This window comes from Phyllobates terribilis, unplaced genomic scaffold (genome assembly GCF_046119375.1).
Source record: "Phyllobates terribilis strain yellow unplaced genomic scaffold, ASM4611937v1 Scaffold_1__5_contigs__length_1240528914, whole genome shotgun sequence".
NCBI lineage: Eukaryota > Metazoa > Chordata > Amphibia > Anura > Dendrobatidae > Phyllobates > Phyllobates terribilis.
In genome coordinates this window covers 316449541-316462238 of record NW_027362761.1, presented here as the reverse complement: position 1 = coordinate 316462238, position 12698 = coordinate 316449541, and the positions used below count along the sequence as shown (strand labels likewise).

At 41.1% G+C, this 12698-nt stretch overlaps 1 protein-coding gene across 1 annotated transcript; it reads left to right on the top strand.

The window, feature by feature from the left end:
- The first annotated feature begins 3108 nt into the window (after window positions 1–3108).
- CUNH22orf39 (chromosome unknown C22orf39 homolog) lies at window positions 3109–12044 on the top strand. Its single transcript, XM_073675215.1, has 3 exons — window positions 3109–3204; window positions 3570–3737; window positions 11731–12044. Exons 1-3 carry the CDS (start codon window positions 3187–3189, stop codon window positions 11872–11874), a joined length of 330 nt encoding a protein of 109 aa, XP_073531316.1. The 5' UTR covers window positions 3109–3186; the 3' UTR covers window positions 11875–12044.
- The last annotated feature ends 654 nt before the right edge of the window (window positions 12045–12698 follow it).

The window sequence follows — 12698 nt, the reverse complement described above, 5'->3', positions numbered from 1 at the left end:
TTTAAGCAGGCCTAATACACTACTTCACTAATCTAATGTTTTTACATTTTCTCTTCCTACTTACCTCCTCAGAATGTGGTCCGTTTCATCAGTTTCCTGCACCCTCCATGCACTCTAGTAGCATTTTGTATGAGGGCATATACAGAGATTGGCTGTTGACTGGTCCATGCAGCTTGACATGAATACCTTTAGTTATTATAGAAAAAAATGACTGTACTAGAGAATACTAGCACTTTTTACCTTTTGTGTCACCCATCATTCCGACTAAAAGGAACCTGTCAGGCGGTTCATGCTGCCCAAATGGTGTGCAGCTTAGATTGCAGCCAGGTATGTTATTCTCCGAAATACTGCTATAGATTATATATATATATACACTGCTCAAAAAAATAAAGGGAACACTCAAATAACACATCCTAGATCTGAATGAATGAAATATTCTCATTGAATACTTTGATCTGTACAAAGTTGAATGTGCTGACAACAAAATCACACAAAAATCATCAATGGAAAGCAAATGTATTAACCAATGGAGGCCTGGATTTGGAGTCACCCCCAAAATGAAAGTGGAAAAACACACTACAGGCTGATCCAACTTTGATGTAATGTCCTTAAAACAAGTCAAAATGAGGCTCAGCATTGTGTGTTGCCTCCACGTGCCTGTATGACCTCCCTACAACGCCTGGGCATGCTCCTGATGAGGTTGAGGATGGTCTCCTGTGGAATCTCCTCCCAGACTTGGACTAAAGCATCCGACAATTCCTGGACAGTCTGTGGTGCAACGTGGATGGAGCAAGACATGATGACCCAGATGTGCTCAATCGGATTCAGGTCTGGGGAACGGGCGGGCCAGTCCATAGCTTCAATGCCTTCATCTTGCAAGAACTGCTGACACACTGCAGCCACATGAGGTCTGGCATTGTCCTGCATTAGGAGGAACCCAGGGCCAACCGCACCAGCATGTGGTCTCACAAGGGGTCTGAGGATCTCATCTCGGTACCTAATGGCAGTCAAGCTACCTCTGACGAGCACATGGAGGTCTGTGCGGCCCTCCAAAGAAATGCCACCCCACACCATTACTGACCCACTGCCAAACCGGTCATGCTGAAGGATGTTGCAGGCAGCAGATCACTCTCCACAGCGTCTCCAGACTCTGTCACGTCTGTCACATGTGCTCAGTGTGAACCTGCTTTCATCTGTGAAGAGCACAGGGCGCCAGTGGCGACTTTATCAACACTGGTGTTCTGTGGCAAATGCCAAGCTTACTGCACGGTGTTGGGCTGTGAGCACAACCCCCATCTGTGGACGTCGGGCCCTCATACCACCCTCATGGAGTCGGTTTCTAACTGTTTGTGCAGACACATGCACATTTGTTGCCTGCTGGAGGTCATTTTGCAGGGCTCTGGCAGTGCTCCTCTTGTTCATCCTTGCACAAAGGCGGAGGTAGCGGTCCTGCTGCTGGGTTGTTGCCCTCCTACGGCCCTCTCCATGTCTCCTGGTGTACTTGCCTGTCTCCTAGTAGCGCCTCCAGCCTCTGGACACTACGCTGATAGACACAGCAAACCTTCTTGCCACAGCTCGCATTGATGTGCCATCCTGGATGAGCTGCACTACCTGAGCAACTTCTGTGGGTTGTAGAGTCCGTCTCATGCTACCACAAGTGTGAAAGCATAACCAACATTCAAAAGTGACCAAAACATCAGCCAGAAAGCATTGGTACTGAGATGTGGTCTGTGGTCCCCACCTGCAGAACCACTCCTTTATTGAGGGTGTTTGGTTGACCTGTGCCCTTGCTACTACTTACATCCCTGTCTTTCTGCACATGCTATCCGTTGCTATATTTGTGCATATTATGTAACTAATAAAGTTTATATATTTATTGAATGAACCCGCAAAACTTTGTATTTCAAAGTATATTATACCTGTCTGAAATTCATGCTGACTATGGTTTGGGCAGCATGAATCACCTTACAGGTTCCCTTAAAAGTTTCTGACTAGGGTTACAGGACAGGGTCACCAACTATTGAGGTACAAAGGGCATAAATGTCACCAATGCTCTGCTGACTGAAGAACTGCAGAGTCCAAACCTCCATTAAGACCAGCACAAAAACTGCATTGAGCTCCATGGGTTTATATGGCTAAAAGGATACATTCAAGCCTTGCATCACTAAGTATAATGCCAAGTGCTGCATGGAGTGGTGTAAAGCACGATCCCACTGGACTCTGGAGCAGCTGAAATGTGTTCTGAAGAGATGAATCGCTCTTATCTGTCTGATGGAAGAGTTTGGGTTTGGTAAACGTCGGGAAAACGTTACCTGCCTGAGTGCATTGTACAAACCGTAAAGGATAAAGCTGAGCGGTTGTTTTTCAGGGGTTGGTCCCTTAATTCCAATAAAGAGAAATCTTAATGTTTCAGCATTTCAAGACATTTTGGACAACTGTAGCTTTTAATTTTGTGGGAACAGTTTGGAGATGGACTTTTTCTGTTTCAGCATGTGTGTGACCCAGTGCAGAAAACAAGGTCCATAAAGACATAGTTGGGCGAGTTTGATGTGAAAGAAAGAACCATGAACTCCATCTCATCAAACATCTTAGGATGACCTAGAACAGAGACTGTAAACCAGGCCTCTCCTCCAACATCACTGTCTGACCTCACCATGCTTTTCTGCATGAATAGCCAAAAATTCCCAGACACCTCCAAAATCTTGTAGAAAGTCTTCTCTGAAGAGAAATAGCTGAAAAAAATCTATATTAATGCCTATGAATTTAGAATGGATGTCTTAAGCCACGTGCACACTATCAGTATTTGGTCAGTATTTTACATCAGTATTTGTAAGCCAAAACCAGGAATGGAACAATCAGAGGAAAAGTATAATAGAAACACGTCACCACTTCTGCATTTATCACCCACTCCTGGTTTTGGCTTACAAATACTGAGGTAAAAAACTGACCAAATACTCAAAGTGTGAACGTGGCCTTAGGTATAAAGTGTAGGTGTCCCAATACTTTTATCTATATACATATATATTACTACGTCTCCAGCAGAGATAGATATGTCGCACAAGTCTCCTCATGTGGTTGCAGCATGCAAGCACTAGAAGCAAACCCAGAGCCTGACTCCTCCCAGTCATGTGACTGATCACATGGTCATGACATCATGAAAGGTCCTTTACCCCAGTAGTACGTAACATGGCTGACACCTGGAGGGTGAGTGTGGTGACAGACACATAGGTAATGTCCTGTATGTAGTAGACACATGATGGCGGCAGCCCCTAATGTACTGGACACACATATAACACCATAGGAACCATGACACACTTTACTGAAGACTAGGAGTCATGTCTGTGTCAGAGCTCCATTGTTGCTGAATGTATGGAAGGAGACGACATTGTCTTCTGCCCGTCAGTACGGATATGCCATAGATGTGGTGAGAGATGGGAGATGTTGGTTCCGTCTACACCTAGAATTTGTAATCCACGCATCTTCTAAAGGGTTTCTACACTGGAGCATACACATAGATGGCGGGAGATGATAGTGACCGCAGTAACCATATCATTGTATCTTCCTCTAAGCCTCCTCGAAGCTGCGAGGACTATTGGGATGAATGGATATACTGCAAGAGCCTGAAGAACCGTTTTCACTACTACTACACCCATGGTGGAAAACCAGCCTGCCAGCAGTGGAAAGCGGACTACACGGCCTGTAGGGAATGGGAGAAGAAGAGGAGTCCAGCAGCCAAGGTGACCTTTCCTGAAATAATGACAGTCGCTAGTTGTTATTTATTTTACTCACTTACATAGCACCATTAATTCCACAGCGCTTTACAGACATTATGATCACTGTCCCCATTGGGGCTCACAATCTACAATCTACATTCCCTATCAGTATGTCTTGGGAGTGTGGGAGGAAACCGGAGAGCTTGGAGGAAACCCACACAAACACTGGAAGAACATACAAACTCCAGATGTTGTCCTTGGTGGGATTTGAACCCAGGACCCCAACGCTGCAATGCTAACCACTGAGCTACCGCGCTGCCTGTATTGATAAGACCTGGGTCGGCCATTGCAGTTATTTATCCACCACTATTGGGTTATGTGTACACAGAGCTTTTGACTCTTTCAGAGCAGGTCTGCTCCAAAAAAAAAAAAAAAAAAACACCTGAAAAATTGCTCAAAAAACACTTGAAAGATCCTACCTTCTATTTTCTATTGACAAACGACTTGCTGTTTATACATTCAGTCTTATGATCATTTTTGATTAGCTTTAGGTTTCCAAAGATGGGAAACAAACTGTCTTTTCTTTAGGTGTATTCTGCTATGACATCACTCCATACGTTACAGTATAAGGCAATGGGAAGGCTACAAAAATGCCTTGAAGACACCTGAGCATCTTGTAAATTTTTTTGAGTTATTTTGGTTTAACCACTTCGCAGCAGAGCCTGTTTTCGCCTTCGTGACCGGGCCAATTTTTTCAATTCTGACCACTGTCACTTTATGAAGTAATTACTCTGGAACGCTTCAACGTATTCCCCTGATTCTGAGATTGTTTTTTTTCATGACATATTGTACTTCATGATAGTGGTAAAATTTCTTCGATATAACTTGCGTTTATTTGTGAAAAAATCGAAAATTTGGCAAAAATTTTGCAATTTTCAAACTTTGAATTTTTATGCCCTTAAATCAGAGAAATATGTCACACAAAATAGTTAATAAATAACATTTCCCACATGTCTACTTTACATCAGCACAATTTTGGAACCAAAATTTTTTTTTGTTAGGGAGCTATAAGGGTTAAAATTTGGCCAGCGATTTCTCATTTTTCCAACAAAATTTACAGAAACATTTTTTTAGGGACCACATCATATTTGAAGTCACTTTGAGGGGTCTTTATGACAGAAAATACCCAAAAGTGACACCATTCTAAAAACGGCACCCCTCAAGGTGCTCAAAATCACATTCAAGAACTTTATTAACCCTTCAGGTGCTTCACAGGAATTTTTGGAATGTGGAAGAAAAAAATTAACATTTAACTTTTTAAACAAAAATGTTACTTTAGACCCAATTTTTTTTATTTTCACAGGGGTAACAGGAAAAAATGGACCCCAAATTTTTTTGTGCAATTTCTATTGAGCGTGCTGATACCCCATATGTGAGGGAAAACCACTGTTTGGGCGCACTGCAGGGTTCGGAAGGGAAGGAGCGCCATTAGACTTTTTGAATGTAAACTTTGTCTGAATAATTAGCAGACGCCATGTTGAGTTTGGAGAGCTCCTGATGTGCCTAAACAGTGGAAACGCCCCGCAAGTGACACCATTTTGGAAACTAGACCCCTTAGGGAACTTATCTAGATGTGTGGTGAGCACCTTGAACCCCAAGGTGCTTCACATAAGTTTATAATATTGAGCTGTAAAAATAAAATTTTCACATTTTTCCCACAAAAACGTTTTTCATCCCTTAATTTTGCATTATCATAAGGGTAATAGGAAAAATTGCACCATGAAATTTGTTGTGCAATTTCTCCTGAACAAGCTGATACCCCATATGTGGAGGCAAACCACTGTTTGGGTGCACGGCAGCGTTTGAAAGGGAAAGAGCGCCATTTGACTTTTTGAATGTAAAATTTGTTTGAATAATTAGCGGACGCCATGTTGCATTTGGGGAGCCCCTGATGTGCCTAAACAGTGGAAACCCCCCACAAGTGACACCATTTTGGAAACTAGACCCCTTAGGGAACTTATCTAGATGTGTGGTGAGCACCTTGAACCCCCAGCTGCTTCACAGAAGTTTATAATATTGAGCCGTAAAAATAAAATTTTCACATTTTTCCCACAAAAAATGTTTTTCATTCCCTAATTTTGCATTATCATAAGGGTAACAGGATAAATTGCACCTTGAAATTTGTAGTGCAATTTCTCCTGAGTACGCCGATACCCCATATGTGGGGGAAAACCACTGCTTTGGTGTACGGCAGGGTTCGGAAGAGAAAGGAGCGCTATGTTGGCTGGGATAGGTGGCAGACACCATGTCACATTTGAAGAGTCGCTGACATGCCGAAACAGCAGAAACCCCCACAAGTGACCCCATTTTGTAAACTACACCTCTCAAGGAATTCATCTAGGGAAGTAGTGAGTATTTTTTAATTTTTAAATTTATACCATTGTGCAGTGAAAAAAGCATAATTATATTTTTACCACAAAAAAATGTTTTACCCTCAGATTTTACATTTTTACACAGGGCAATGGGTAAAAATGGTGCTGAAATGTGTCACACAATTTCTTCTAAAAGTGGCAATACCCCATATGTGGCTGTATCGTACCACTCAGCCATACGGCGAGACCTGGGGGGGACGGAGCGCTATTTGACAATTGGAGAACAAATTATTGTAGAATAGGCATTTGGATTTGGGAGCACAACATTTTCTGAATTTCTTTTGGGGGGCAAGGGCCATTTCGCTTTTCCAGAGCCTTTCTGCTACCAGTAACTTGGAAGTCCCTTATATTTTTAACAGATGACGGACCTGAGTGGGGACTAGCTTTTTTTGAGGACTGAGTTGAAGCTTTTATTGGGAACATTTTACGTAACATTTATCCGGCGCTCTAGGCTGAGCACTTACATCGGGGTTTCCATCTAAATTTCCAAGTGATGTAATTCAGATGAAACCCCTGCGGGATCCATTCACTGTAATGAGGCAGCAGAGTTACTCTGGACTCCGTCTGGCCTATGTTTAGCGGTGTTCTTTTTATTCAGAAGTGCACAAAACTGTGGCCAACCGCACTTTTATGTACGCCTAAAACAAATGACACCGTGGGATCCCAGGCTAGACGGCGTCAACAGTGGCCTATATCTGCCTCATTACAGGGAATCTTCCGTCATGGGTTCCGGCTGAATCACATATTTCAGAGATTTACACGGAAACTCTGGTGTAAGCGCTTAGCCAGAGCGCAGGATAAATGTGAGCAGAGCCTTACTGCGATCTTTGGGAGACATAATAAACAAATCAGTAGCAGGTGAAGAATTGGTTTTATTTATTTTTTACGCCGTTCCTAGTGTGATATAACTGATTAGATTACTTTATTCTTCGGGTCGGTGCGATTACAGAGATACCAGATTTATATCGGGTTTTTATGACTGACAGCTGTCACGCACTAAAAGACGCTTTTTTTGCAAAATCTAGTTTTTGCATCACCATATTTTGAGAGCTATAATTTTTCCATATTTCGGCCGACAGAGTCATGTGATGGCTTGTTTTCTTGCGGGACGAGTTGACATTTTTATTGGTACCATTTCTGGGTACGTGCCATTTTTTGATCGCTTTCTATTCCGTTTTTTGGGAGGTAAAATTAACAAAAACCAACAATTCAGGAATTGTTTTTTGAGGTTTTTTTTTTATGCCGTTCTGCGTGTGGTAAAAGTGATCAGGCAGCGTTATTCTTCGGGTCAGTACGTTTACAGCGATACTACACTTACTGTATTTTTTTTATGTTTTGGCGCTTTTACACAATAAAACAATTTTATAGAAAAAAATATTTACACAATAAAACAACTTTATAGAAAAAAATATTTTTTTTGCATTGCTTTATTCTGAGCGCTATAACTTTTTTATTTTTCGGCTGATGGAGCTGTATGGCGGCTTTTTTTTTGCGGAACAAGATGACGTTTTCAGCGGTACCATTTTCATTTCTATTTTGTTTTTTTATCGCATTTTTTTCCACTTTTTGTTTGGCGATATGATGAAAAAGCATATTTTTTTGCTCTGTTTTTTATTTTTATTACGGTGTGCACAGAAGGAGTTAATTAGTGTGACAGTTTTATAGCTCGGGTTGTTTCGGACGCGGTGATACCAAATATGTGTACTTTTTTTGGTTTTGTAAAAATATACAGATTTATTGGTTTAATATTTTATTTATTTTATTTTGTGATTTTTTTTATTTTTATTTTTTTTTTACAGTTTAAAAACATTTTTTTTTACTTTTTTTACATTTTTACTTAGTCCCTGTATGGGACATTAATTTTTATTTTTCTGATCACTGATCTCATGTAATGTAATAGACATGTATTACATTACATGAGATCTTCGCTCACTGTTTCACAGTCAGAGTCTCCTGCCTGGCTTCAGCTGCAGGCTGAGCCAGGCAGGACACCATATATGGCAGATCTGGAGGCGGTCATGTGACCTCCAGCTGCCATAGCAACCCCAGGTCCTGGAAGGTATCAGGGGTCGTCGGAGAGGTAAGTGGACGACCCCCTCTCCTCTGTCTATCTTCTATATGCCGCGATCACTATAGATCGCGGCATATAGAACATAGCAAAGGGTTAACATCACTGGGACCTGGATCAGGTCCCGATGATGTTCCCTGTCAGAGCTAACGATCTGCACCGGAATCGCAGTGCTTGTAGGACCCTGGGGGTCCTGAGCGCTGCGAGACCACCCACCGTTTTTAAACGTCGGTGCTGCACAGAGCCCAGCAAGCGCCGACGTTTATCTACAGTGGGCGGTCGGGAACCGGTTAAAGGGGTTTTCCACCAAACAAAAGTTCATTTTAAAAATTGTCTGTGTCTGACCGTGTACCACATCTCCTGGGCAGGGGAGGAAGCAAAAGAGTATACAGACATTACAGCAGGGGGTCACAGTGGATTCATTTTGTGAGGTAAAATATTGTATAAAAACAGGCAGTGTTGTGCAGCTCGACTTGATTGCCATTGGGGGATTTTTGTTCGAACGGTAGTCTGGACTGGGGTGGGATTGTTTCCTCTTTTTTTTTTTTTTTCCTCCCCGTCTACTTTTCTCTTTTAGTCCCTTCCTTTTTTGCCTGAAGTTCTTCTTTTCTCTCTGCTCTTCTCCATCTTGTCTTAATATGAAAAATTTGGACGAAAATAAAGTCACAATGTGGATTCTTGATTGCATTACAGATGTTTAGTATATTTTATTAATATGTGTATTGATTGTTCTATGATACTTTTGTATTCTACTGTATTACTCTGCCAAAAATATGTTTAGTCTATGGCTTTATCTATATACTTGCTATGTTTTATGTTTCGTTCCTAAATAAAATATTAAAAAAGGAAAAAAAAAACAGGCAGTGACATGTTTTACCTCACAAAATGAATCCTCTGTGATCCCCTGCTGTAATGTCTGTATAGTCTTTAGCTTCCTCCCCTGCCCAGGAGCTGTGGTATTATCAGACCATGTTCCTGCACAGTCAGACACAGACAATTTTTAAAATTAACTTTTTGTTCATGGGGAAAACCCCTTTAATGCGTAAAAAAAAAAAAATAAAGTGAGAAAATGGCCTACAAAAAGAAACGCTTTGAAAGTATATTTATAAAAAAAAGTTCAAGAAAATGTCAGCAAAATGCTTACAGAAAAAAACTTACACATAGGAGTGTATCCTGAAGAGCTTTCCACTTAAAAATCTTGTCATTTTTGTCCACTTTAACAAACTCAGTGTGCACATACTCTTACAGACTTACTCTTCATATCATTACTTTGGTCTTGTTCACATTTGAGAGCAGTAGAGCCATCATCGGCACGTTTGTAAATGTCTATGGAAATAACATTTGCTTGTACAAGCTGGTTTACCAAGCTGTTTAGCATCCAGTCCTGTGCTTGACTCAGAAAAACTGCATCAAATCTGCCACAAAATATACAATGTATTTTTTTAGGACTAAGAACGCTAGAATAGCGTTCAAAACGTGTTGGTTTTCATGGACGCCATTCATCTCAACCTTTTGCAAAGTGCGTATTTTTTCACTGTTTTAATTGAATAAATAAAATTTGATGGTCTTCATATATATATATTAGTACAGACCAAAAGTTTGGACACACCTTCTCATGTAAAGCTTTTTCTGTATTTTCATGACTATGAAAATTGTACATTCACACTGAAGGCATCAAAACTATGAATTAACACATGTGGAATTATATAGTTAACAAAAAAGTGTGAAACAACTGAAAATATGTCTTATATTCTAGGTTCTTCAAAGTAGCCACCTTTTGCTTTGATGACTGCTTTGCACACTCTTGGCATTCTCTTGATGAGCTTCAAGAGGTAGTCACCGGAAATGGTCTTCCAACAATCTTGAAGGAGCTCCCAGAGTTGCTTAGCACTTGTTGGCCCTTTTGCCTTCACTCTGCTGTCCAGCTCACCCCAAACCATCTCAATTTGGGTTCAGGTCTGGTGACTGTGGAGGCCAGGTCATCTGGCGTAGCACCCCATCACTCTCCTCCTTGGTCAAATAGCCCTTACACAGCCTGGAGGTGTGTTTGGGGTCATTGTCCTGTTGAAAAATAAATGATGGTCCAACTAAACGCAAAGCGGATGGAATAGCATGCCGCTGCAAGATGCTGTGGTAGCCATGCTGGTTCAGTATGCCTTCAATTTTGAATAAATCCCCAACAGTGTCACCAGCAATGCACCCCCACACCATCACACCTCCTCCTCCATGCTTCACAGTGGGAACCAGGCATGTAGAGTCCATCCGTTCACCTTTTCTGCGTCGCACAAAGACACGGTGGTTGGAACCAAAGATCTCAAATTTGGACTCATCAGACCAAAGCACAGATTTCCACTGGTCTAATGTCCATTCCTTGTGTTCTTTAGCCCAAACAAGTCTCTTTTGCTTGTTGCCTGTCCTTAGTAGTGGTTTCCTAGCAGCTATTTTACCATGAAGGCCTGCTGCACAAAGTCTCCTCTTAACAGTTGTTGTAGAGATGTGTCTGCTGCTAGAACTCTGTGTTGCATTGACCTGGTCTCCATTCTGAGCTGCTGTTAACCTGCGATTTCTGAGGCTGGTGACTCGGATAAACTTATCCTCAGAAGCAGAGGTGACTCTTGGTCTTCCTTTCCTGGGGCGGTCCTCATGTGAGCCAGTTTCTTTATAGCGCTTGATGGTTTTTGCAACTGCACTAGGGGACACTTTCAAAGTTTTCCCAATTTTTCGGACTGACTGACCTTCATTTCTTAAAGTAATGATGGCCACTCGTTTTTATTTACTTAGCTGCTTTTTTCTTGCCATAATACAAATTCTAACAGTCTATTAAGTAGGACTATCAGCTGTGTATCCACCTGACTTCTGCACAACACAACTGATGGTCCCAACCCCATTTATAAGGCAAAAAAATCACACTTATTAAGCCTGACAGGGCACACCTGTGAAGTGAAAACCATTTCCGGTGACTACTTCTTGAAGCTCATCAAGAGAATGCCAAGAGTGTGCAAAGCAGTCATCAAAGCAAAAGGTGTCTACTTTGAAGAACCTAGAATATAAGACATATTTGCAGTTGTTTCACACTTTTTTTGTTAAGTATATAATTCCACATGTGTTAATTCATAGTTTTGATGCCTTCAGTGTGAATGTACAATTTTCATAGTCATGAAAATACAGAAAAAGCTTTAAATGAGAAGGTGTGTCCAAACTATTGATCTGTACTGTATATATGTGTGTGTATATATACAGTAAGCTGGATCCTTTACGTTTCTTGGACATTGATGACCCTATCACTATTAATGACAATAGGACACGTGCACAATACCTGCGGGACATTAGACAGCTACCTTAGCATCTGTCCTTCCCATTGTGGCACAATGTCTCTCCAGGTGTGATGTGAGTTTATACAGAAGGATATGCCTTAAGGATGTTAAATGTCTAAGGCCAGTTTTGCATAAAACCTATATGTAGAGGTGTCTGCCATGCTAACTGTACTCTAATCAGAAGTTTCTGTTTTCTTCTCCAGGAAGCTCTAATACAGAGTGAGATGACAAGGGAAAAAGAGAGACAGAATAACACCCCAGTGTGGACGATGAGAAAGCGACCGCCTGTAGACTGGCATCTCCCTCTGGACCGAGATAAACCTCAGCAGGAAGACCCCTGGAACTGAAATGATGGCACAACCTCCTACCTATCTGGAATGGTGCTGTCAGTTCCCTAATTTATTTGTATTTCCAGATTTGCATTCTGCTTTACAGCTGTGCCTATAAAGACTAAAACATTTTTTTCCTTGCAAACACTTGTGTGCTGAGTAAAAATAAAAAAGACAGTTGGCTGATTCATCATTTCTGGGTTTTTTTTAAGTAACTTTTCTTTTTTTTAGTTTTCTGGTATTTGTTGATGCCAAATACTTCAAAATGGCTCACGTGAGTCATAAATCTTGTGCAAAACCAAAAATGCTCTTTATTTCAGGTCTAACTTTATTTAGCTTGAAAAAAATGCTTGCTCCGCTAAAATTATGCAAAACTTGTAAAAAAAAAAAAAGAAAAAAAAAACTCAGACGTACATGAAGTCAGTCTGGGGAGGGTCTTGAGTATATTGGGGCAAATCTTTTGCAGCTTTTATGTAAATCAAATACAGTAATTTATAAATCACATGATTTGTAATGCATAAAATGGGTACCAAAAATTATTTGTACAAAAAAGGCCAGAAAATAGGGTTTTTGCAAAAATGTAATGTTTTCACACTTTTTTTTTTTTAAATCCCTTCACTACCTTTGACGTACTTGTACGTCAAAAGTAATGCCCCTGTATTTGATGCAGTCTCACACGCTGAGCCTGCATTTATCTCCACACTGATTAAATCAGCCAGCAAGTGCCTCTAACAGCCATAGGTGGAGCGATGCTCTGGCCACCAGTTAAATGCTGCTGTCAATCGCTGATAGCGGCATTTAACACGCGCCGGCGGGGAGGGCATCGTTCCATTGACGTGATC

Bases quoted from the DNA above. Each gene is read 5' to 3' on its own strand.
- CUNH22orf39 (XM_073675215.1), top strand. The intron at 3,738-11,730 runs GTGACCTTTCCT...TTTCTTCTCCAG, and splicing joins AGAGGAGTCCAGCAGCCAAG to GAAGCTCTAATACAGAGTGA.